The 27,252-nt window shown below is 41.1% G+C and overlaps 1 protein-coding gene across 1 annotated transcript in view; it reads right to left on the reverse strand.

Moving 5' to 3' along the window:
• The window catches only part of phkb (phosphorylase kinase, beta), an 82,908-nt gene that overhangs the window by 30,298 nt on the left and 25,358 nt on the right, over nt 1-27,252 (reverse strand). The window contains exons 8-14 of the mRNA XM_083900524.1: nt 23,275-23,338; nt 20,341-20,436; nt 16,274-16,471; nt 14,308-14,365; nt 12,522-12,599; nt 11,274-11,432; nt 10,991-11,085 (exon numbers count right to left, since the gene is read on the reverse strand). Of these exons, the coding sequence (XP_083756650.1) occupies nt 10,991-11,085; nt 11,274-11,432; nt 12,522-12,599; nt 14,308-14,365; nt 16,274-16,471; nt 20,341-20,436; nt 23,275-23,338 (748 nt within the window). The remainder of the gene's footprint in view (nt 1-10,990; nt 11,086-11,273; nt 11,433-12,521; nt 12,600-14,307; nt 14,366-16,273; nt 16,472-20,340; nt 20,437-23,274; nt 23,339-27,252) is intronic.

The following is a 27,252-nucleotide window of genomic DNA, read 5'->3' on the forward strand; positions in this document are numbered from 1 at the left end:
CACATCCCCACCCCCCACAAAAAAAGTATTAGTATGAAATATAATCCCTTCTTTTCATGCCGGTGCACAGACGATAACTCTGGGCTCCGTATCTTCCCCAGGAAGTTGGTCTCTGTGCAGCTCAGAGATTCATATTTTGATGAAGGTATTTCAAAGTGCCATTGGGTTTAGCAGAAAAAATGTCAGGTAGGGGGAAGAAAAAAAAGACATGAAAGAAATGCTAAGTCCTTTTTTAATCCATGATATGGTTGAGGAAAATGCCTCATGTACGTGTATAAAGTCAGATCTTTTCAAAAGGTCATCCGTTGGTAATAAAGACGGGACCATGACGAGAATCTGTCACAGTTTTAAATTGAACACAGTGAAATGAATGAGGGGTTGATGAGGCGGGAGTTTGATTTAGGGAAATGCTTTCACTCTGACAACACGGAGGGGAAAAAGAAACAAGGATGAAGAGATGGGCACAGAGAGAGAGGGAGATGGATGGAATCAGCTCAGCAGAGGAGAAGCAAGCAAAGAATTGGATTGAATGCCACTGGTGGGTGTAATTGTGGAGGAGCCCTGACCGAGAAAGCGATACATTGTTCCCTGGACTCAGCTCAGGAATATGATCCTCTGCCAGGGTAAAGCAGTTGAAAAAAAAAACACTGATGCAATAACATCTACGTTGCTAAAGAATAACCATGTGACTGACTTTTGTGATTGTGAGGACTGTTGCTTGTGCAGTCTGATGTGTGCAATATGATGTTATAGTTAAAGCTCACATAGAGTGGTCCTGTTGCACATCATTTATATGTTAGCTATGGAGGTCTAATTACATACATTAACTTGTTTTTATGGTCCAAAATCTCCCCTTACTGACACTCGTCTCAGCCGCGGTTTCAGACTGAAATCTCACACCCAGAAGACAGACTGTGTTGTGATTGGCCAGCCAGCGTAGATCCTTCACAACTGCCTTGTGATTGGCCAATACCCAGAAGTGACATAATCAGCACACCCGCTCTCAGAAGCACAGCTCCCCCCTTTGGAACGGTGGATGCACTGCTACTCATTATCAAAACATTGTTTTAACAATGTTTAAAAATAGCTTCGTCACGGCTCCCTGCCGCAGTCCCGTTTATGACTTTGACCCAGAGTCAGACCCAGAGTCAGAAGACACTGTCGCTCATGAAACACCTCCACAACGGACGTTATTCTTCTTCTGCGGTTCAATGTACGCAACCGGATGTGAAGTGCCCGGAGCAGGAGGATCTGCTGTTCTGGAGAAATGCTGTTTATGTAACCAGCAGGGAGATCTCGCTGAGTCCGAGATTACAATAAAACACAGCGTTCTCAGCTATGGCTGAACTGTTTGTTTCGAAACTTCATGGCTTCGTAAACGAGGTAATGACGCAGATATACACTAAAAAAACATAGTTAATTGGAACTTCTGGTCTCAAGAAAAAGAAGAACACATTTACGTCACGATTACAGCCTTCAGTGTTGTGCTCATATAACTTATTGCAGCACACAGTATAACACTTAGGAGCCTATTTTAATGTATGACAGAAGAGAAAGTAGTCACGGTCATTTCTAGGACAGGTTGTGGTTGTTTTACCCATATGTTTTACAAGAAAATAGCAGTGTGAGATGCAAGTGAGGCTGTGATTATGCGTAAAGGTGACTCAAAAAGTAATCCAATCTAAATGTCAACTGCAACATAACAATGACAACTCTAACACATTTTTTTTTTTCAACCGTCCACCCTGAGGCTGTGTATCCTAGCAGTCTGCTTTCTTTATGTTTCTCTGCAATGCTTCGGAAAAAGGGAGACGCCGTACACAGGAGCTGGCCAATAACACCGACAGTCAAAGACACATGAAGGGTCAAACCTCACACATGAGACACCCCACTAATGGTCCTACACTGGCACAGACTACAGATTTATAATACAGAAGAAGAATAGCTGCAAGAGTTGGCATGAGTGCAATCTGAGGATGTGTTTGAGCACAGGTGGAGTATCAAGTTAATACACACACACAATGTGCCAGAATATCAGTGATATCCATTTCCCTGCAGCTTAAGGTCAGTAGCCATTTCTCTAGGGCTCTTCCTGTCAAAGACCGCTGGGCTCGACATTTCCTGCCTGCCAGCAGGCCATTTGGCAAACAGCAGGGTTTCAAACACAACAATCCGTGTACATACGTGTGTGTCTGTGTGTGTGTGTGTGTGTGTGTGAAGATACAGCAAAAAAAAATTAAAAATGTGTACATTGGCATGAATACTGCAAGTGTAATCATGCACGCAGAAAACATAATTTCGTCAGGGGGGGGGGGGCTCCTGAAAAAGCAGTGTTTAAAAAAGAAAATGCTTGAGGGGATTCAAATAAATGTGGGAAAATCAGGTTTGCAGTTAAGAACAAGAGCCAGAGACCATTAGACCCATTCAAATGGGAGTGTGTATGAAGGTGTGAGGGAGCTCTTGAGAACTGCTGAGTATGTACAGTATATCAACAAAAACAACAATTCAACAAGAGTCCCCTTAAAATCTGTGATTGGCAGTGTGCAGGAGACTGCAAAGACACCATGGTCAAAAACACCATGAGAAGGCCACATTCTAGTGGTGTTGGGCTAGAGCTAGAAGAGTTGTTGTTGTTGTGGTTTGGTTCGGGATACTGTAGCGTCCCCTTGGTCCCGTATGCCCCCAAAGTCCCATGAGATGCCTCCGTTTCTTCTATATGAAGGTGATTTATAGTCCGGCCAAGACACTTTTAAATGTGTCGAGTGACAGAAATATATATAAACTGTTTCATAATGTTACTGTGCAACATCACTGTCTCCATGTTCTGTAGATTCTGTAGAATTCAACCGTCAAACATGGATCCCCATTGCTCTAAATCACGCTCTGACCACCTTTTCACCTTTGCACGAGTAGAAAATAGTGTGTAGAGTGTTATTTTCCCACCAAGCTGCACTATCCGGAGCGGGGGAGTCTCTTGACCCACACTTTACCTCTGAATGACGACTGACAGCTCCTGCAGAGTGGACTGTATTGCAACTTTCCCATTAACCTCGTTTTCAGAAAATGCTAGCTATTTACAGTACTGTGCAAAAGTCTAAGTGCACAACCAGCTTTTATGTCTGTCAAATTCTGTTGGGACTGGCATTTGGATTGGGACGATGTGACTGAAACATGGTCTTCTGTACTAGCAAGCTGTCGATAAGTTTAACTCGTGCAACGTGTATGCGATGCTCAAGCATGTTTTGAATTAAACTGGTTTTCTGTTTGATGTGTTCGACACAACAGTTCTGATTCCTGGGCAAGCAATTTGGTTGGACGAGAGACATTCCATAATGTGCTGATAGTAAGTGTAACAGTACTGGGACTCTTGATGTAGTACCACTCAGCTTCACAGATTAATTACATTGACTCTCAGGTGCTATCAACCTACACTGCAGCACTACACAGCAGTGTGATCCAGGAGCGGAGAGAGGACAAGGAGAAGGAGCAGGGTACTTCACTCCAACCCTCCGTGGTGCGTTTACGTGACATCAGTGAGGGGAGATCATGGCAGTGGGTATCAGTGTGATAACTGATGTAGGCATGATGACTTATGAACACAAAAATTGTAGCCTAAATTAAAAAAAAAAACAAAACATGTTCTGTCTTCTCAAAGCTCATTAAAAAGTTGTTGGAGATCATCAACTGAGAGCAGGAAACATTGGAGCAGACTGTTAACTCGCCACATTCATACAAAATACCAGAGAAGCTTGCGACTTTCAAAGTAAACTGTCAAAGTCCAATAGTGGACAGAGGATTTGCTCTCAAGTCAACTATGTTGTGGAAAACACTTCATATATATAACTGGTTAACTAAAATAAACCTTTTAATCTATTGTTGGTTATAAGCTCCAAGAATAAAACAGTGTTTGTAGAACTGTTCTATGAAAGCAATATCACACTCTCATGGGATCTTGCTTAAATATAATCATGGCTAAGGCAAAAGTTCCTTTTAGTGTTTTACAAGGTCACAGCTGAGTGCTTTGGTTCTAATAAACACCAGTGCTATTCATGCACAAGTCTATGTGTGTGCTTTGGTGCTGTTAGTGGGTAAACTGTGTGTGGGCCATTGAATTCAAAGATGACAGAACAAGATTCAAATAAACACACAGATAAAACGAGAGTGCGTGGCATTGGGAACATCACCCACAAAGGCATTTTTATAGCTATTCAAGGCTTCTGAGATCCTCCTGTTGCCATGCGTGCTGTGTATTATTGCATGTTTGTCACGCCACGCGGTGCTGTTTGATCCCTGAAAGCCTTTTGTTTCTCATGCAGAAAAAACCCCAGCAGAGCTGACCGCTGCTCTACGGTACCTACAAAATATAAGGAAAGCTGAAACTACCTTCAGTGAAGCTTTAAAAATAACAAACAAAAAAAAAAACTATTATTAGAGCACAGAGGTTACAGCAGCACTACAGTGATGGATTTATTTCTGGTTTTGCTGATTTTGCACAAGTTGTGTAACAGCTTCATATTATATTTAACATGGTCGATGTAAATTAGGGTCGCAAAACATTCCTGTACATCACGGTGCACTATGCATTAAAGTTGCATAAACATCCCATTCACCAACTAAATCACGACTTCCCTCACTCCAAGTGATATTTGTTTGAGGCAAAATCCATATTTCCTTCCTGCTGAGATGCACTCATGATGTAAATTTAATGCAGCTCGTCTCTCGTGTGTTCCAGGCTCTTAAAGTGGAGGCCGCATACCCGCATGTGCAGTGTGGAGATTATGTGTCGTGTAATCACAATTAAATTTAGCCTTGCCATATAAGAACTCATGCTGTGTTGTGCAAATTCAGAAAGGTGTACGTGCACAAATAATAAAGAGTTGGGATGTCAGACACATCAGAGTCACTGTTGGGTTTGGAGTCGAGATCAAAACAACAAACAGGTAAAGAACTGCAGAAAATAACAATGTGTCTGACAAATGACCAAATCAATAAAGCTGCTTATTTCAATTCAGGGGAAAAACATTACGACTGCCAACATCTATTTTTCTGCATCTGACAGCTTCATGTAGAGGTGTAACATCCTGCTGTTTGAAAATATTTCTAAATGGGATCTGTCAAAAATTCATGTTATATATTAACTATTTAAAGTGATAATGAGAGGTTACATATGGCGATGCAACAATGCAGGTTTTGTTGCACCACAGTTCTTAGTCAATCCTGTACAGCAGGGTTTCTCACTCCTGGTCCTGGGGAGCCACTGTCCTGCATGTTTTAGGTGTTTCCCTGCTCAAACACACCTGATTCAAATGGTCAGCTCTGCTGAAGCCTGATAACGACCCATTTGTTTGAATCAGGTGTGTTGGAGCAGGGAAACTTCTAAAACATGCAGTGGCTCCCAAGGACCAGGAGTGAGAAACCCTGCTGTACATCATACACCTTATTAAAGCCTGTATGCGAAACACACAACAAGACAACATTGCAGCCTATACATGGGTATATATAGTCCAGCATCCCATTCTCCCCAGGTAATTGCAGTGGTAGTATACATTTTTGGAAGGAATGGAAACATGAATAATACACATGTACACAAAGAAGTGTGCATTCATTTGCACCAAAAGGAATGCAAAGACACAGGCCCATGCAGACATGACTGGACTGATAGGACGGACAGAGATAGAGACTTACGCTGAAAAACGCAGGTGAACACACAACACTTACTTTTGGGTACACACAATGGTTAGAAAATTATACACATTAAAAGAATAAAAATAAAAAGGAGAGAGCGTACAAATCCAAACTTAACTGCATGTGAAAGCTCAGCACGCCCATGTGCCTTTCCTGCCTGCAGACCAAACACTGGACGTCAATGATGCAGAGGCAACTTGACAGCTGCCATGCGCACACACACACACATGAAAACACACAATTCCTTAAAGCATAAAATAGTAAACTGAGAAACTATCTCTACTGACTACTACCTTGTTTCACCATTTTCCTTTCTCACCACGCAAAATTCTGACAGTTTTCCCCACACCATACGTGCGGAGTGTCTCGCCGAGAGAGAAACAGTGTGAATGAGACAGTACAGAAATAAAAATAGAGATTAGCAATTGTAAAAATGTATGTAAAGAAGAGAATAGTGGCGGAGGATGGAGGGAATGAAGTGTACAATTTGCGGGGCCATTTCAACACACAAGGTGTTCAGCTTAGCACCAGCCAACCACATTTGATTTCCCCAAGCTGAGGGCAGAATACAAGTAACACATTAAAAAAATGTAACGTCTGTTGGTTTGCAGTACTCAGGTCTCACAGTAAAATGAAACACTCTTCACTCTTCAAAATGAGCTTTCAGCTTGTGTTTAGAAACTCAGAGAAGTCATCAAGGGAAAATGCCCACATCGCCGAGAACACTACTTCCTCCATTAGCAATGACACCGACAGATAATTAATATTGAAGACCAAGCATTTTGGGTCCATCAATCTATTCTAGTTTTCTTTTCTTGCAGCGGGAGCTGGAGCCAAACCCAGTCGACATTGGGGCAAGACACAGGGTAAATTCTGGGCAGGTGTGTGTACTAATTTGGACCATTTTGAGGTCCATCCATCCATCCATCATCTACCGATTTATCCTTCACCAGAGGGTCGCGGAGGGTGCTGTGCATATCTCAGCTGACATAGGGTGATAGACGGGGTACACCCTGGACAGTTCGCCAGTCCATCGCAGGGTCACACATATAGAGACAAACAACCATTCACTCTCACGCCTACGGTCAATTTAAAGTGACCAATTCACCTAATCCCGATATTGCATGTTTTTGGACTGTGGGAGGAAGCCAGAGAACCCGGAGAAAACTCACGCACACACGGGGAGAACATGCAAACTCCTTGCAGAAAGGCCCTTGATCCAACCAGGGCTTGAACCCGGGAACCTGGGTCTACTTGCTGCAAATGCAAGAGCGCTAAATGCTACACCAACCGTGGACCCCCGATTTTGATATCATCCATCTTAAAGTAACCTCGAACACGTGTTCTTACTACGCCTCAGGGAGAAGTTTGCAGAAATGTCGATGCTGGCTACAGACTACAGGTCAAGTGCTCATTTGTTGCACTGCTGCAAATTGAGCATCCATATTTGAAGGCTTTCAAATGTTTGTTCTTCCATCCCAGAGGACGAAAGGATCAAATGGGTGTTCCATTTCAACCCAAACCTAGGTTGTTTTTTAAAGGAGACTGAATTGTTTACAGTACACATGTTAAAAACCCAAAAGGCCAAATAAAAACAGTTACATGCTGTTGGTGAGTTGTACCATGTTCAGCTGCAGCTCTGTTGCCAGGTGACAGTGCTAACACAGCGCCTCATTTCGGTTCAGTCCCCACAGTCTACATGGCCACAGTGTGTGCAGTCACTGGAAATTGTACTGTACAAAAGTCATGGAACTGTTTACTATCTTCCCAGGTTTACGTTCATAATGCACATGCATTGTAGTTTTACCCACTGTCTTACATGTTGGTGAATCTGCATGAGTCAGCAGATAGTCTCTGTCTGCACGGTGACTTCCCACATTAGTTCTGATACAATGAATGGCCTGTATTTATATAGTGCTTTTCTTGTCTTGATGACCACTCAAAGCTGTTTTACACTACAGTTTTTCCATTCCATTCTCACGTTCACACATTTTGCTTTCACACACATTCACACGCTGCTGACACTGGGGTTAAGTGACACATTGACATGCAGGGTTGTCAAGTCCTGGTGTTGTAGGCAACCTGTTCTTCATATCACTGCTCTCAGATGGTCATTTGTGATCGACATCAGATAAACTGCCACATATAGAGACTCTGAGTCAAGCTATATAGCGATACACTTGTAATGTCTGTATTTTCAGAGGTGAATGAGCTACAGTGTGACCATGAGAACATGTGAAAGGAATCAATCAGGTTCAAAGTGTTAATGGACTCTCATGAGCACCAAGCAATCTCTCCACCATCTTTGTGTGTCCCCATCCATTGGCACTAAAGACAAATGCTCATGTGACAGCAGCAAACCATTTACACTTGGAAACATTCACCTTGAAATTTCAGTGGGTGGGCTGAATTCATCATCTCTTCCCCACTGATACTCTCTGTCCACTGATGAAATGGAGAACACCCAGTTACCCTTCACAGTCTGCATTAACTGCAGTAACAAACTGTCAGCTCTTTAATAACCTCATTAAAAAGTTGCGCAGAGCCATGCAGTTCTGTTTCAAATGATTTCATTACTGACAAAGCATTATGCATATAATTATATATATTTTTTAATACTAAAAGTATTCTTTCAAACATGTATTTATTTGGAATACATGTGGCTGGAAACATCAAACTCAATGTGATATTGATGTCTGCATGAGTGGTGCTGCCTCCATCAGAGGGTGGGCTATCAGCACGCTGCCCCGCTGCCTAAAAATCCAACTTTAACACAGTCTACTGTGTGATTAAACTGCGATAAAACAAACTAAAACAAACAACAAAATATACAGCCTACCTGAGGGGAGTCTGGCTCCTCTCAAACTGCATACTGTTTGTAAGCTAGAATCATAAAAGCATTGCTGCCAGCACTATAAAGCTGCGTGCATTTATCCTGTTTTCCTAAAGAGAAATATCACACTGCATCTCATACAGGAAGTCAACGGGTGATATTCTATTCACAATGGCTAATGTTGTCTATTTACATAAGGGTAAGAAACAACTCTAAACCAAAAGTTCACATATCATACAAGTTCTAGAAGAGGCATCACCCTCAGCATCAGCCTCACCACAAAGGTCAGTATCTTAAGTCTGCAAAGCAACGTGTTGTACAGAGTGTTGTTGATTTGGAGGCACAGAATAGATATGATATTGAAAATCAAGTTCTGTGGCCATGATCACCAACGGTGTGTTCAGAGACTCAAAAACATTAAGTACATTAAATACTTTTCTCTAATGGGTGTTGTATAGCAACACTTAGGCAATAAAAGCCAAGCAATCAGGCCATTCTACAAGGAACATCTTTACTGCAAAATATGTTTTCCTTTTTAGAAATTCAAAATACTGAAGCCACATCTGACAGAATAAAGATGGACAAGATACGAAACGTCAACACAAATTTAAACGACAAAAATATTTAAGTGAGCAAAATAATGACAGGTTATTCCAGTAAAACAATATTGATATGACCAACAGAATTATTTATTCCTGTTGATCCAGTCCAACAAAGGACCTTGTTGAACCATTCTGTCATGGTGACAAAAAAACAGAACACAGCACAGAGACTAAATCGTCAAGATAACTGTGTATATGCATCTCTACCCTTCATTTGTGCTTCATCTCCTCAGAGCTGCTGGCTCTGTCTCAGACGTGGATTAAACCGCACTCACAATCACTGTCGCACTGATGACTGTTTGTAAAGGAAAAGAACTGGGTGTATTTATCGTCTACAAAAGTGGCCTTTTGGCAAGGTCGAAGAGAACAGTCTCAGCTGTTAAAATGACGATGAATGAACTGCGATTGAAACTTTAACACAACGTGAGAAAGAGAGAGTATTGGAACGTTTTTAATTGTGAGTTAGTGGAGTTTGTGGGTGGAAATAAGGACGGTTTCCAGTTGTACATTAACGCTGGGTCAGGAAACAGTTTTGGCATGACTGAGCAAAATTAGAACATTTCAGCATAATGTAAATCATGTTTTCATCAATGTGATTTGGCACATCCGGTGTCTTTATGTTTTTCACTTTATACTCTATGACAGCACTTAGGTATGCAGCACTTTAGTACAAGACCAATTTCTCCACAGGGAGAATAAAGTATATCTTATCGTTTCATATCGCACAGTAACGCATCACAAGTATTCTGAGAGAGGCTCTGCTTAGAGCCTTTGGGGAAATCTGACCCATGAAGATAGTCTATGACGAATCAGAGTTTCTTATGGCTGCTCTACAGCTGTGTGTTCTTTTGATGGAAATTAATATTTAGCATTGGTGTAAACTGCTTACGCTGAATACAAATCTCAATTAGAAAAGCACTCGGAGAGCACAAGGCAGCTCAGCCCCTGCCGGCGTGCCTGGGTCAGACAGCGAGTGTTGTAACCAGTGATAGCGTCTACGGATCACGCCCAAAATTTAATCACTTGTTCCTTAGCCCATTGCGAATTTCCTGAGAATTTAATCCAAATCCGTCCGTGACTTTTCGAGTTATGTTGCTAAATAACAGACAGACAGACAAAAAAACAAATTCTGGCGAAAACATAAAAAAGGGTAAAAAGGAGTCTAACAGAGAGCCAGTAAATACACACAGTAAAAGCCATCTATCTATATGAAGTGCATGTGTCTCAGGACAGGGACTCTTAATCCCAAAATAGAATTGGGATTGTACAGACTGTACGATATATTCTCCAAGCAAATCCTGCCTACCCCAGCTTTAACTGCTGTTCAATCAAGGTCACAACAAAGCACTTTACTGAAGTATATGAGTTTTTCAGATATGTTTCAGATATGCTGTTTGATACTGTTTTGATGCTGTCGGTCAATGCAGCTGCGAATCAGGTCCACCCTAATCTCCTCCTGTGATTCAATCTAAAGAAGGATTAATTTCCTGCCTGCCATCCTAATAACCTCTTTTTGTGTTAAAAAATACAATTTCTTTCGGAATCTCCACGTCTGCCTCTGCATTCTGGGTCTTATGTCTCGTGACATTTATAATACTCGTACTACTTAGTACATAACTTACAAAAAAAGAACATTTATTGTCTTCAACGATGAGTGGGCAGTTCACATGCAGCCCACTTCTAGCCTTTTACAGCAGAAGGCAATTACAGCTATTTGATTTGCACTTGAATGCTCTGTTTGGTCATATTTATAAGGGTAAATAAAATTTTACAAGGCAGGCTTGAATGCAGTGGCATAGTGCGAGTGAACACCCTTAACGTTTACAAGCTGTAAAACCAGTGAGAGCAGTCCCAGCCCATGAAAGCTTACCTGATTAGAGTACCGCATGCTGACGTTGCGCTGGTGCTGGCGGGGCACGTAGCGGTGGACGGGATCAATATCTCTTGGGCTGATCAGCTCATCCACTGCAGTGTAAACACATATACACACATAGACATGAATATCAATTGATTAGAAACATACAAATCGAGTCAACCTGCATCGTGTGGCAATGAAGACTGTTACACAATAATCATGAAATTCACAACAGATTCTCTAATGAAACACATTTATGTGCTCATGTTACGAAACACAAATCCAAACACAGGCCTACCCAGCAGTATGGCGATGTTGTACAAGGCCTGACCCCACAGGAAGAGCTTCCCATCGCGTCCAGAGTTGCTCGGGAAACGCTTCTGGCTCTCATGTTTGTTCTGCTCTCCCTCCACAAAATCAGCCGGTACATAGTAGTATTTAGGGATGATAGCATAACCTGGTAAGAGAGACAAAAACTGTGAGCAGCGTGTGTATAGGACCTTTCCTGGCATAAACCCTAACCATGTCAGGACCAGTAGTCAACATGGAGATGAAAACCTGGTTCTAATAAGCCTTTATTAACTGGTTAAATCTAGCTGAGATGTAAATTGTGGATAGGTTATGGTTAGCGTCAGGCATTAACTGGCTATGGTTAAGGTAAGGGGTAACACTTTCGTTTATATTGTCAAAATGAATGGAAATCAATTCAGTGTCATTAAAAGAATAGCTGTGTAAACCTGTATGTGTGTGAGTGTGTGTGTAGAGAAATAGACAGCATAATCTGCAGTAACAAAAAAACACACCTAAATAAGACCGCAGTCACAAAAGTATCAGGATTTTCCCGCACTAGAACAGTGCATTTGTGTAGCTAAAGAGCATCTTCACTCTATTGGTGGGATGCTGGGAGATCACACAACCCTGCAGCAGCAACAACAAACAACTGCGGCTTTTGACGGCAGCAAACACATTTGTGGGTACACGCTTTTCATGGGTATTAATGAAAGACATGTAGAAGTCAGTTTTGTTCATTCACATGTAAGCAGTGGAAAGTCTCTGTGGGGTGGATTCAGTCCACTCTATCTCACTTCATAATCCTTTTTACATTATAATTATACCTGTTCCATCAAGAACCGATAGAAACCCAGCAATGGGTGCAGGTGGATATAAAGACCAGGCTCTGCCTGTGAGTCTTTTAAACAATAGACACTTACATGGTATTGTTAAGGTGTGCAGTAGAATTGCTGGAACAGCACTGGAAAAACATTTTAAGTGTTTAGAAAAAGCAGAGTGCTTTTTGGCCAAACCAAGCATTCTCTGAGGAATTACTTTATATGCTGCTACCATGGGGGTGCAGATATAATTAGCTCTAATGTCATCAGCTCTCTAAACGGCCCTTAATGTTAATGTATTTATTATATATTGCTGCATTTATTTATCTGTCTTGTTATGCTACTTGATGTAGCTGATAATGCTGAGATACAAATCAAAGTTGTATGTGTGATTTTCTCTGCATGAACCACTTAATGGTATTTCTGTGATTACTAACCCTCATATGACTGGAAGATGATGGGCTCAAGGAGGTCCTGGTATTCTTTGACCTGAGCTTTATTTCCTCTGAACACACCTGTGACACAAACACATACACAATATAAATGATTAGTTTTTCAACACAATCGATTGCAGTACATGTATGCAGACATTATTTGTACATGCAGGCTCAGTTTATAGGAAATTGACACACACACAGTTTTGAAGACTTCATTGTAATGCTAAATGTCAGCACAACAAACCATCTATCTATAAAGCAAGTTGCGTCTGTGTGTCTGACCGGCTGTCCGTCTGTGACAGGTATATCACGCTGACCGTTAGTCAGATGGATTGAGCATGGCCTGATTGTGTGCATCCTTGATTTTCTAATTTTTTTGCAGGGATTTTAATTTTCACTGATTTATTAAGCTGCACTTACACTGATTTATCATGCTACACCAGGCCGGCAGCGGCTCATCAGCAGCAGCTGCACTGTCTGGGGCGGGGAGGTGGGAGTGAAGAGGCTGTCCTCACAGTGGGTGAGACATTTTCACACGGTTCACCACAGAACATGGTGTTATACTGAAACGACGAGGTGTCCATTCACCAATACGCAAGCACATATTTATTTTGCATTAACATGCTACTACTTTGAGGCTAACTTGGCGAACCTGTTTCCAAAGGAAGCTAGTGAGGCTACGATTAGCATTAGCGTAGGGCTAACGTAATACAAACACTGTGCAACCTCATCAGGCACAACTGCACTTGTATCTTTAAACTTGCAACTGATTAAACTGCACTAAGACATCCAAGAGATTTGTCCATCTGGAAAATGATGTGCTTTGTCATCAGCTTGATTTTACCCTGTGTCCACCAGCTACCGTCTCTAACTGTGTTTGGCGCAGGGAAGGGTTCTCAGCACAGTGGCTTGATCAGTGCCTTTTCTCTGACAACAGCTCCCTGCTGTCGCTTGAAACAGTGCTGATGAAAGCAGTGAAGGTATCACAGTGAAGTCACAGGGCGTACGATCACAACAGTTCGCTGAAAGATGCTAAGTAAAGACTGAATGACCATGGGTGGCATTGAATCGGTAGCTTCATCTCAATGAGATTCCCCATACATGTACAGCAGTAATTTCATCCATTATTGATGTACAGCTAAAAATATAACGACAGCAGCTTTAAGGATGTTGACTGCTTTATAAATGAGACACTGTAAATACATATTTAATTCTGAAAGATTCAAAACCGGCCACTGCTTTTTATATTCCGTTTGAACTACATCTTTGAATAAAAATGTCATGTTGACAAGGCCACAAACAGCACAACAGGTTTCGCTGAGTCAAATATTGTGGGTTTACAGTTTATTAAAATGTCATTGTACTTGTTCTATGATTCACATTCTAAGCTGCGCAAATACATTTACCTCTAGAGTCTTATGTTTTAAGTTTAGTTCCCTTGATTTTGTCTTAGTTGGACAAGTCTGAAATAAGAATCGAGATTGTTTTAGTCCTGAAAATGTGAGGGGAGAATAAACTGGAATGAGGGTGATTAAATGCAGCTTGAATTCACGTTTTTTGGAGAAGCTTCACCATTTGTAATTTTTTCTATTCCCTTAAGCTCACAAACACACACACACACATATTTCACGCTACACATTTTTTCTTTAAAAGTACATTTAAGTCCTCTAAAGCCTGGCAAACACGAAAATGTAATTTCCTGTCAAATGGCACAAGTCTGTCTTCCGTCTTCCCAATGACCCACTTGAGGCATCAAAACAGCAGCTACAGATAGAACAAGGCTTACCGTCAATCATCATGTAGATGAAAAATATGGGAAACTCGCACTCGATTCCATCAAAAAGCTGCAGAGAGACAGAAAGGAGTGGAATTATTGCTTTTCCATTCACTCAATATGGAGCAGCTAAGGCACGGGGAAAAGATACAGGCATGACATTGTGAATGAAAAGTGTCCGACAGAGAGCAAAAATAATAAGGCAAATTCTTTCAATTTAATTTTAAGTGGTATATTACAGTCAGTAATATGTTGACTGTACCCAACATATTACTATGTTTCATGATTTAAAATTGAATTAAAAGACTTTGAAAAGTTTGCTCCAATCAGAGCCAGTGCCTATTGTATTCAATGAACAAAAATGTAAATAAATAATAAAGTAGGTATTTACCCTACAAACCATTTACATGGTTATCAATTTTATATGAATACAACAAATAAACAAGGTTGATAAAAAAAAAAAGAAAAAAAAGATCAAACGAGCAGCTGAATTTTAAACCCCTCCATTAAATTCCATCATTACAAATATAGAGCTGGCACACACACACACGAGAGCTACATTTGCTATCTATAGTGTTAGCGCACCATGTGATAATGCAGGTATGCATGTCTTGAAACTGTATTTCGACAGAGATGAGAGGCAATGGCAGTTATTGGATGATGAGAGAGAGGTAAAGAAATGAGAGACAGGAGAGAGCATAAAGAGGCAGAGAGGGGCAGGCTTATTTACAGGGGGGATGACTAAAAGAGAGAGGGAGAGAGCTGAGGCAGTCACCCAGTGAGGCCTGTGCATTTTGGTCTGTTGAGGCTGTAAACAGGCAGGGATCCCTGGTGTTTTGTGCTTGAGCAGCTCGACTGATTGGTAAAACTGTCTATCACACAGGCTGCTGCTCTCTGTCAATGGTAAACAGACAGGGCGCACAGAAGTCTGCCCTGCAGTGAATTGTCTCTTCAAACAACAACAACTTCACTTGATGTCTTCTGCAGGGAAACCTGGTCTACCTGGGACATCTTCTCTCCAGACACTTTCCGCTGCATTTCATCAGTCAAAGGAGGCAGATTAAACCGTTTTGTATGTCGTGTATGAAACAAATAACAAACCAGCAAGTGCTTATTTGCTCACAATGCAAGTCAGCAGTTTGTTTTCATTTATGAATGAATAGAATTTGTATTGCCTTATTAAAAAACAAACATCAACACATTATATAATGGGACTCTCCCCACTTGCTGTATTTGCTGATTTAGTCACAGATAAATTGTGTTGGTAGAAAACAAATGGCAAACATTTGTGATCATTATGTGAATTATGCCATCCCCACCAAACTCTTATGTCTGGGAGAATTCTGGAGCAAATTCAATGCTCTAAAACGAATATTGTTTAAAACAGCAGTGTACAGTAATCTGTCAAGTCCTGCCAAAGTATGTATATATATATATAAAAGGTTTCTGCCAGCTACAAAATCAAACACAAATTCAAATAATTGTATAATAACATCATAATATCATCAAACGTAGATATGCTGAGCTGACTTTATTTACTGTATATCCACAACACAAAGTAAGTTAAACTCCGACTAAGGTTTGACTTCATAGTCATTGAGAAACATAAGAATTATATCTGCAGCTGTGTTAATGGTAACCTGGTTACCATTGTATCCATGGATCAAAGTCCAAAACACAGCCTTGGTCAATTCATTAATTCTATTCTAAGTTGTAGTTAGAGTTTGTCCGTGCCAAGTACATGCATTGCTTAATGGGATTGATGATGTTTTTTCATCTGTGTATAAAGTCAAACTGGTTTTGTCTCACTGTCATCACAACACGTTTTTCTTTCCAGTTGAGCTCTCCAAGGCAACTGAATTTAAGTCAATTAAAGTTGTCAAATTCAGTAGAAAATAATACAATCATTATTAAAGCACAGATTAATAGGAATAAAATATCAAATAGATCAGCCTTCAGGCATTGCATCAGGACCCACCTTCATTTCAGCAGGTTTGTAGAAGCGGCGATTCTTGTCTTCGTTGGCAGTGCGATAGCCATCGCGAAGGAAACGCTTGAAGCCGTACTTGCCGCGCAGCTTGCGGACGATCTTGTCCAGGGTCTGACTATATAGAGCGTCATCGTCCACCGCGAAGGCTGGATAGCTGATGGTCGGAAGTAAAGCTGCATCTGTGTTCTGATGAGAGAGAATATATTTTCTTGACACAAATACATTTTATTTGTTTTTCTTGAGATAATTCATTTACTCATGACCTGTGCATCGGCTGGCCCAGAAAACAGTAAAAGCCTGATGCTAAGAGTTCTTTTTCTCTGAAGCTCAAAGAGAAAGCTACAACATTTCTGCTGCATTAAATGTTCACAGTGTCTTGTACAATTTTCCAGATCTGGCCACAGCCAAAATGAGTAATTGGGTGGAAAAGGGCCAAGGACCCTGTGGTTTCTGTGGCTGAGCTCCTGTGTGGGGATGGAAGAACCAGCATTCAGCCCTTCACTGATCAGGGCTTCATGGCAGCGTAAAATGGCACCAGGCACTGCTCATCTTCCGCTACTACAATTTCAACCAGGAATCATCATGGTGGCCACATCATACTGTGGAGGTGTTTTCAGATTAGATTAGATACACTTTATTCGCCCCCTTAAGGAAATTCAAGTATCTCGTAGCTCACACTGAGTGGTAGGGTAGCTATTACAAAGTACCAACATATCCTCAATAAAAACCTGGAACAGACCGCCCAAGAACGCTGAACGCAAGTGCATGAATGTGCTGGACTGGAACAGCCAAAGTCTTGACTTAAACCCTTTAAAGCTCACATAGAGTGGTCCTGCTGCACATATATGTTAGTTATGGAGGTCTACTTACATACATTAACTTGTTTTTATGGTCAAAAACCTCGTAGTTGCTGTGAATGAACCGATAGAAATCTCTGCTTACTGACGCTGTCCTCAGCCGCTGTGTTTCAGACTGAAATCTCACACCCAGAAACAGACTGTGTTGTGATTGGCCAATACCCGGAAGTGACATAATTAGCACACCAGCTCTCAGAAGCGCAGCTCCCCCCTCTGGAACGGTGGATGCACTGCTACTCATTATCAAAACATTGTTTTAACAATGTTTAAAAATAGCTTCGTCACGACTCCCGGCAGCAGTCCCTTTTATGACTTTGACCCGGAGTCAGACCCAGAGTCAGAAGACACTATCGCTCGTGAAACACCTTCACAACGGCCATTATTCTTCTTCTGCGGTTCAATGTACGCAACCGGATGTGCCCGGACCAGGCGGGTCTCCTGTTCAGGAGAAATGCTGTTAACGTAGATCTAGCTGAGCCCGAGATTATAATAAAAAACAGGGGTTTCAGCAATGGTCGAAACTTCAGGCCTTTGTAAATGAGGTAATGACGCAGATACACACTAAAAAACAGCGTCAATTGGAACTTCCGGTCTAGGTCCACTTTAAAAGCTCTAATTATGATCATTGCTATTTCTGGTATGAAAAGATGAGACGATGCCATAAGGTTATAATATGGCAAAAATGACATGAATACTTTACGGATGCAGTGAGTAAGCAGCACACTACGGATGCCTTACTTAAAATCAAGGACTGCCTGATTCAATTTTATTTTGAGCAGTAGTTTGGAATGAATATTGTTATTAGGCTAGACAAACTGTTATGACTGGCCAGCTAATATTCTCATTACATTTGTGTATGGTTTACACTGTTAAGCAATGCAAATGAAAACTGTAAAGCCCCAGCTTTGGACACAAACAGCTATGAATATTTAAGGTTTATTCAAATGCAAAAGAGCGTCCATAAACGGGACTCACTTTCCATACTCAAAATTGGGACCGCCTCAGTGAAGATGGCTTTAACAGCAGGTACATGCCTTTTTTTATACATATATATACGGACAGCTTGTCAGTGCGAGGTATGGTTATGTTTTGCTCTATAATCGTATTTTAAATGTATACATTTAAAAAAATGTGATGCAGTACAGAACAGAAACAGACATCCAAACGAGGACATCAGTTCGCAGAACACATCTGATTCAGGGATTTTAACGTAGCTAATTTAATAATAAGGGGAATCACAGGGTAATAACAACAATATTACAATACATCAATTCTGAGTATATATATATATATATCCCAATATTCCAAGACATCATACAACACTACATCACAATCTGGATATGTGGAGTACAAAATGTCCCTACAAGATTAGGTGCGGTGAACCTTCTTTTTTTCTGCCATTACCCTGCTGTCAACTTATTCTTCTTCTTTAAGTTAATATTGACATATTGTTATTTTTAGCCCACCCCAAATTTCCATCGTGAAAGAGTTACAGACATTGTATTGATCATTCGGTCTTCACATCGTCTGGCATCTCTTGCTCTTTATTGCTCCCATTTTTTCCAGCTCTTTAACGTCAAACTCTCTGGCTATAGCGCCACTTTGGCCATCTAATTACTCTAATTACCCAATGTGCTATTGGCAGCTATTCTTTAAGTGTCTGCAGTCGGTGGAGTGGAGAGGAGGAAATTCTTCTTCTTCCCCTTTCCCTTTCTTCACTCCACTTATTTTTTGTTCCACCTCTGCATTTTTCAGCTTTTTGCCACTTCTTGTCAAAGCAGAACCATCAATATCACAGGTATAGACAGTGTAACAACTGCACTGTGAGGGAAATGTACTGTTGACATTCACTGACATATAGACGTAAGTGAATAGGTTGCTTGACGTGTGCAATTAACCTTTTAAGATTTTGGCGTATGTGCGGTAGGCTTCTATTTCAGTCTTTGATTGGAGGAGATTATGCACACAGCTGCTCCTCACAGCCAAAGATGGGGAAATGGAGTGACGTGAGGCTGCCTCAACATGTGCAGTGGGGCGTATTTTCCACAATCGAGCTCTTGGCTCAGTAGCCCTGAGCCAATGTTGTAAAAAATAATTATCTGATATGACGCATGGATTGCCATAATACAGTTTTTAAACTGCAAGATCAACTTTTTAATCATTTAAATACGTATATTTGGGACTCTGGAGGTCCTATCAGTTGGCAAAGTGTGAAAAAAGATGACTCGCTCATGTTTTTGTGGTCCAGTACAGGAGATGAAACATGCGATGTTGACTCCCATGCTCATTGGGATGTCACAATGCGCTAAAATTCCTGGAATTGTTGTCTCGTGGAGCTCCGCTTTGTCCCTTAAACACGCAAGAGTGCTGGCGAGGGCAACGGTATCCGAAAACCGGAGGTCCGTGAAAAGTTCTATTCTTGGCTCCACAGTGCAGCACAGAGTCCTACACAAACTTCCAGCCTCAGAGGATTTATCTGTCCAGTGGATACATGTTATATATGACGGCAATGTGCCTGCTACAGTCTGCAAATGATCATTGCTGTTAGCTCCCAGTAGCCTCTGTGGCTGATGTAATTTCCTGTCCCTTAAGTTTTGTTTTTTAATTTTTTTTCTTTTTTTTAAAGGTGGACCTTTAAGGTGAACCGAAAGAGATACTACTAAACAGAGCGTTCTGAACAGAGCTGTTTTGGCAGGGTGATTGAACTGCTGTGGTGCTTCATCCTTATGGTATTTTGACCAAAGCATGTCACAGACATGTTCATTAGGACACCAGGGAACTAGGTTAACTTGGAGAAATATGATATAATATGGCCCCTTTAATGTGGGAAAAAAATGAAAAAAAGATCAATTGTGCAATTAAATAACATTTTTGGGCATTTATCCTCAAAGAAAAATGTTTACGCTATATAGTATGTTATGATACAATTTCTGCCGAGACAAATAATGTTGAGAATACTCAGAAGATCACGTCAGTTGGTTTAATACTGTCCAACACTGGTGTATAAAATGTTATAGCAATAGATATTTCAATGTGTTATTTCATTTTATTGACTAAAAAGGATGAAAATAAAAATGCACAACAGCTATTTGTTGATCATTTCGAGAACTCATCGCCACGAGTGAGCATAGTAATAGCCTCACTAGTCATCAGGCTAGTATTTTTTTTGGGAAAATGCACAGATAGATGTGGACTCACGTGGGAGCGAGACTCCCTGGGCAGCAGGGAACACAGGGTTTGTCTGTTCCTGTTGTGGGCATCCAGATCCACAAATATCACAGACCACGAACAGCCCTGAAGAGCAGACATAAAGAAGACATCAGATGACAATACAGTCAACGCCTGTAACAAAAAACAACTTTCACAGAATAGACAGTAAATGGATAAATATTAAATATTAAATATAGATATTTGGTTTCTTTCCTGATGCGTGGCAATGGTTACTTCAGGAGCTTTGATGTTTTTATAAGACTAGCGGTTTTAAAGTGCCACCAGGGCACTGATTCTTCAAGACAGTAGTGGCCAGACAGACAAGCAGGGCCAGGCTAACTAGTTAGCATGCTAGATTCAGCAGAGGCATGTAACATGAGCAGAAATCACAAATAGCTCCTTTAAAAGGCCACGTTAAAACACTATCACACCTCCACACCATCAAAACACACTGACAAAACCGGTCCATATTCAGTTAAGTACAGTGTGGGAGTTTTTGATCGAGAGTGAATCAAAAGTGCGAACACTTGACAAAGTCAGCATGTACAAAAGTGCTGCTGGTAAAATTGTGTCCGTCTGTGCAGTGCTTTAATTTGGAAAGCGGCCTTTAGCAGAATAACAAGGGCCACTTCATGTGTGCGCTGTGTGAAGCAAATGGTCAAACCTGTTCTGGTTTCTATAAAGATCAACCATTTCTATTCATCTTTCCATTACTTCTATTAGTGGTGCCAACAGAAAACCACCTGACTGATTCTTGCAAGCAGCTAAGGGTTTTCTAATGTAAGTCAGATGCATTATGTATGAATACAGTCAGAGTCTTTTTTCTTTTTTTCCCCCCAGAAAACAGGTCCAGTCAAGACTTTTAGTCAAATCAGCAAGCTTTCTCATAGTTGTTTGCATAATGCAGTGGATTTTGCTTGCCATCAGTGTAGGCAGCTGTGTGACATGTCAGGGAAATGACCTTCTCAGAGAAACATTTTCTGGAGTTAGTGCAACACAGTGTAAGAAAACTCAGTATGTGAGATACGATGAGAGCTTTTACCTTGATTCCATGCCCTTTAAACTGTGGCCTCATTCAGAGGGAGTAACATCTTCTTTGAACATTTCTTCTTAATAAAAAATAAAGCTGTCTTTTCTGTGGATAATCCCATTACAGTTTCACACAGACAGAGAGCTATGAGTGAATGAAATCAAATAAAAAAAAGAAAAATAGCTGGAAACACAGCTTTAAAATGCTGATGATGTGATTTAGATGCAAATTTATGGGAGAGGTGGACTTTGATTTACTTCAATTCAGGCAAAATAAATAAATAAACATATTATTTCTCACCGTATTCAACACATCCAGAAAATACAGGAAATATGAATGCAGTTTTAAAAATAGAATTCTGAAAAAAAGATTCTACCACAGGTTACGGCATCGAGTATTACACTTGTTATTGATGAAACTTGTTTGACCTACTATTTCATGACAAATCTGCTGTAAAAAAATGTTTTAAACCAGGTTTATTCATGTTTGAGCACGTTGTATGAGTTAGACTCATTGAATCTGTAATTTTCTATTAATTTAGTCCTTCTCATAGACCTCGATTTACCCAGCCATCATTGAACATAGCCCTTGATGCTCTATTTTGGAAATGTGACTATATTATGAGTCCCTTACAGACCGCCATAATCAATTCTAGAGAGCCACCATTGCTGTGGCTTTTATTATGGTGTACTAAGAAAGGTTGAGAGAGTTTAGAATAATACATACTCATTTCAAAGACTGGAAGGAACACATTCATTCCTAACCCATTACTCACAACCTCTGTGAATTTAATGACCACTTTGAAGAGTTGAAAGATGCACCACTTGGCAAGATTAATTCTATCCACCCACTTCAACTTGTCACACCACAAAGCTGCCATTTTTTGTTTCTCTTGTGTGACTCCAGAGGATAGTGCAAAAATCGAAACTTAACAAAACTGAAGACTGAATGTCAAGCATACACAAATACACTAATTCCACAACTGGCGTAAAATGTAATCGCAAACTACATGATGATCTACATGTTCCAGTTAGAGGTGTAGGCTCTGTGAGTGGGTGAGATGACAGTCAGCTGGGAAATCAAGATTGAAGTTATTTCTAAGCACTTGAATGTAGTTCTTCCATTCATATATGGGGAAAAACACTGCATGGACCACACACACAAAAGCCCCACACGGCATGGATCATAAAGAAGCAACCTATACAGAAAGGTTTTTGCAAAGAGCTTAGCTCAGTCAGAATTTATTTTCAGACATGGTTTAATCCCTCACTTTGCAGGTGATCAGAAGAGAACCACCGACAGCTACAGTGGCTTTAATACACACTTATTCTTACAGCCCCAATACAATGAACCTAATAACACTCACATGCATTAGATGACTGGAGAAACTAAGTGGAGAAAATAAGAGGAAAAGACAATAGTAGTGAAGGGTTTATTTTCCAAACCATTAGTAGATGTTGCTGGGTTTTTTTTTCTCAAGACAAATAAACACATCATCCACTAATGGACATTACAAATCAGGCTGAGATAAAACTAAGCTCAAACGGAAGTCTGGAGTCTGCAGAAACACAAAGAATCTGCTGAGCCAAACTAAACCTTGCTGGATGACTCAACTGACGGTCAATCATTTCTCGTGGACACACAGTCACAACATCGATGCCAGTAGTACTGATTACGCTGATGTCTCTTTGTTTGTTTGATGGTGTCGCTTTGAAGGAACTTCACATAATGAGCATATTTTGTTGCTATGTGGAGCTACGTCACCTCTATAGATTGAAAAGAAGAAACTAAGCAACTGGAGAGAAGTTTTGTGACATGATTGGACAAGCGACAGGAGAACAAGTATGAGGAGTAGGGAAATGGTGCATGGAGGGTGCGAATTAATCAAATACCTGGTTTCCAAAGAGGTTGAACCCATTGATAGCCTCCAGAGCAGCTTTAGCCAGACCCACAGAGCTGCAGAGATAAGGAATGATGAGAATTATACACAACACTGGAACACTAATGCACAATGGGTCAGATCAGATGAAAAATAATATCTTGCATTTTATGGGATTGACAACAAATGTTGTGTTGTGATGGCGATAAGAAGATATTTTCTGTCAAGAGGCCAAAAATAACAAAATGCAATAACAGTCACCCTTGAATCTAAAATAGCTAAATGTGGATTAAATCAGGATTAAATAAATCTAAAGTATCCTGAGCTTGTGGTCTACTGTTGATAAGGAAAAAACTGAATTTCACACTGGCTGGCTACTCAGATTGCTAGGCGGACTAAATGTGAATCAATTTCACTGTCATTTTGTTTCCCTTTCTATCCTGCCAAGATTTCCTGGGAAAAGAAAAGGAGGAGAAAAAAAAAGCAGGAAACTTGGCGGTGACTGGCATTAAACCTGCTGACATTACAAAATGGATTCAATTCAATTAGCGAAGTTTGAATCAGTTCTTGAAAATAAAAGATGACGACTGGCTGATTCAGCCTTGACAAGAGCTCTGCTAAAACTAGCGTTGTATGAAGACGCGCTGTAGTATTAGCGGTCAGCCAGACTGTCAGCACCTCACACAGAGATGGAGAAAGAAATGATGCTTGGTGGGGAAAGTTTCTTTTTTTAGTGAACTGATGGGGAAACAAGCAAAGCAGCATCATGATGCAACAGTTTCAAACTGACAGGTGGAGATAAAGCTTCACATGATGAAAGTGTTGCTGTAGACGGTTAGTGTGTGAGCACGTATTGTAGACTGCAAAACAATATTCTGCTACTCTTTCAGTAAATGTCTGCACATACAGTACTGCTGTTCTATCTTAGTCCAGGACATATTGATTTGATGGCTTCAATATAATAACAAAGCATTCTATGGTGGCTATGACCCTGTGAAAACAATGTAAAACTATGAAAAGGCGTACTGGGATGAACCAACCGAGTCTAATACGTGAATGTCAGTGTGTGAAATAAAAAATGAACTCGAGAAATGTTCCATGAAAATATGAGCACATCTTGTTTAAACATTTGTAGTAAAATTATGCTTATGAGATTAGATATGCTACTTTAAATAAAACTGCTCCAGTTGAGCTGTTTGACTGAGGAGGATGATAAACATGATGCAAACGCAATCAAAAAGGATTCATTTGATTTGATATGGACAAAAATAACACATCCCTTCCTGTTTTTTTGTGCACGAGTAGAGATGACTATTATGATTATGATTATGATTAATTTAAACATATATACATCTTATTTACACAGAACCATTCTGAATCTGCTACTGCTACAGTTTTTAAAGACATACAGAACCCACAGTAGAACACTGCAACAGGTTTCTTGCATTTTTCAAAGACAAGATAAATTCCATCCGGTCCCAGCTCTCAGGCTCCCCAGCTCCATTTCTGCCATCTGCCTGCCCTCAACCTGCACTTTTCAGCACCTTTGCTACAGTCACACAGACCGAAGTTGAGGGTTTCATCAAAAAGATGAAGCCTTCCACCTCCCCCCTGGACCCCATCCCTACAACACTCATCAAATCTAACCTGTCTGTCATAAGCCCTCTTATCACACAAATAATAAACCACTCGTTAAACTCCGGCCATGTCCCGCCCTCACTCAAGACTGCCGTTATCAAGCCTCTCCTGAAGAAACCCAACCTCGACCCAGAATGTTTCTCAAACTACCGGCCCATTTCCCATCTTTCATTCCTGTCTAAAGTGCTTGAAAAAGCTGTTGCCGCACAGCTACAGGAACATCTACAACTTCACTCACTGTTTGAAATATTCCAATCTGGTTTCCGCACTGCCCATAGTACAGAGACAGCATTGTTGAGAGTCACCAATGACCTTCTCATCTCTGCCGATTCTGGATCCCCCTCCCTGCTCATCCTTCTCGACCTTTCAGCGGCTTTTGACACTGTCGACCACCATATCCTCCTAAGCCGCCTCCACACCGACATTGGTCTCCATCATTCCACACTGGACTGGTTCACCTCATACCTCGCCGACAGGACAGAGTACATCAGCCTGGGCTCTGCCAGGTCCCAAACAGCCCCTGTTACATGCGGTGTCCCCCAAGGATCTGTCCTAGGACCCCTCCTCTTTATCCTGTACATGCTGCCACTGGGTCGTGTCATCAGCCGGCACGGCATCTCTTTTCACTGCTACGCCGATGACACTCAGTTGTACCTCCGAACTGACCCCAACCTACGTTCAACCCCGGTCCACTCATCATCACCTACTCTAGCCCTCTCCAACTGCCTGGAGGAGATCAGGGCGTGGATGAGTCACAACTTCCTCCAGCTGAACAGTTCCAAAACCGAAGCCATACAAATTGGTACCCCTCATCAGGTCCAGTCATCACCCATAACCACCATCTCCTTCTCTGGTCAAGACATCCCCCTCTCTACCTCAGTTACCAACCTCGGTGTGAAGCTGGACCCACAACTTACCTTTGTAAAACACATCAAACATCTGTACAAAACCTGCTTTTTCCATATCAAGAACATTTCTAAACTCCGCCCATTCCTCACCTTCTCTGATGCTGAAAAACTCGTCCACGCCCTGATCTCCTCCAGGCTTGATTACTGTAACAGCCTGCTCATCGGTATACCCAACAAACACCTTCAGAAACTTCAATTCATTCAGAACTGTGCTGCCCGAACTCTGATGAAAACCCGCAAATACGACCACATCACCCCCATTCTTCAGAACCTACACTGGCTTCCCATAACCTCAAGAATCCAATACAAAATCGCCCTCATCACCCACCTTTGCATCTACAGCAACGCCCCACAATACCTGAAAGACCTCCTTACCCCTCACTCATCCACCCGTAACCTCCGGTCCCAAAGTACCAACCTCCTCCATCAGCCCCGCACACGACTCCGCACCATGGGAGACCGAGCCTTCTGCTCCACTGCCCCCCACATCTGGAACTCCCTCCCTGAACACCTACGACAACCTCAGTCTGTCGATGCCTTTAAAAAAGGGCTTAAAACATTTCTTTTCGAACAGGCTTTCCTAGGTCGTTCCTAGATGTTTTTATTTTCTTTTCTGCACTTTCTTCTCCTCCTTTAGCTATTCTTTCTTCTGCTGATTTTAATCGTGTCTGATTTTAATCGTGTCTGATTTTTCTCTTAGTCTTTTGTTTATTTTGTTTTTTGGTTTCTGTAGCACTTTGAGATAACTTTATGAAAAGTGCTTTACAAATAAAATTTATTATTATTATTATTATTATTAAAGCTACATTTAAAGCTGTGGTGCATAACAGTTAAATATAATGTATCTTCTGTTATCTTCTCGTGTCACCCGCTGATATCTCCACAGGAAGTGATCTGTTTTGAGTCGTGACTGATGGAGGCATGGTAGACGCACAACAGGTGTCAACAGTTGGAGGATAGCTAAAAATACCAAGAAGAGCCCACGAAAAGGGGACGCTACCAGTAAAAGCCCCTTGGCATCCGGCAGTATTTTGGTAATTACCTGGAATTCCCAACACACTTTCTGGAGTGTTAATTGTGGACATGTGTTTAACAGATGTATGTGTTGCTTTGTAGCTTGACGGTAAGCGGGCCTGATGATTGGTGCTGAGGTAGCTATGAGAGTGTCTGTCATTACTTACAATGTAGCACAAATTGCTGATGTTGCTAAAGCGATGGTGACGTGACTTTGACTTTGACGTTACACTCTCTGACACTGTCCCAGCTAAACGCATACACATCATTTGATTGGCTAGCACATGTAGGGAAAACATTAGCATAATGTGATTTAATTGGTCGATGTTCATGCTGCCACTGGGAAAGTTGAACACTTTTCAGCTTCTGGCGCACACAATGCAAACAAAGCGAATCAACAAAACACCAATCAGTTTGGTACTGCTTAATGC

This window comes from Microchirus variegatus (genome assembly GCF_963457635.1).
Source record: "Microchirus variegatus genome assembly, chromosome: 14".
Taxonomy (NCBI): Eukaryota; Metazoa; Chordata; class Actinopteri; order Pleuronectiformes; family Soleidae; genus Microchirus; species Microchirus variegatus.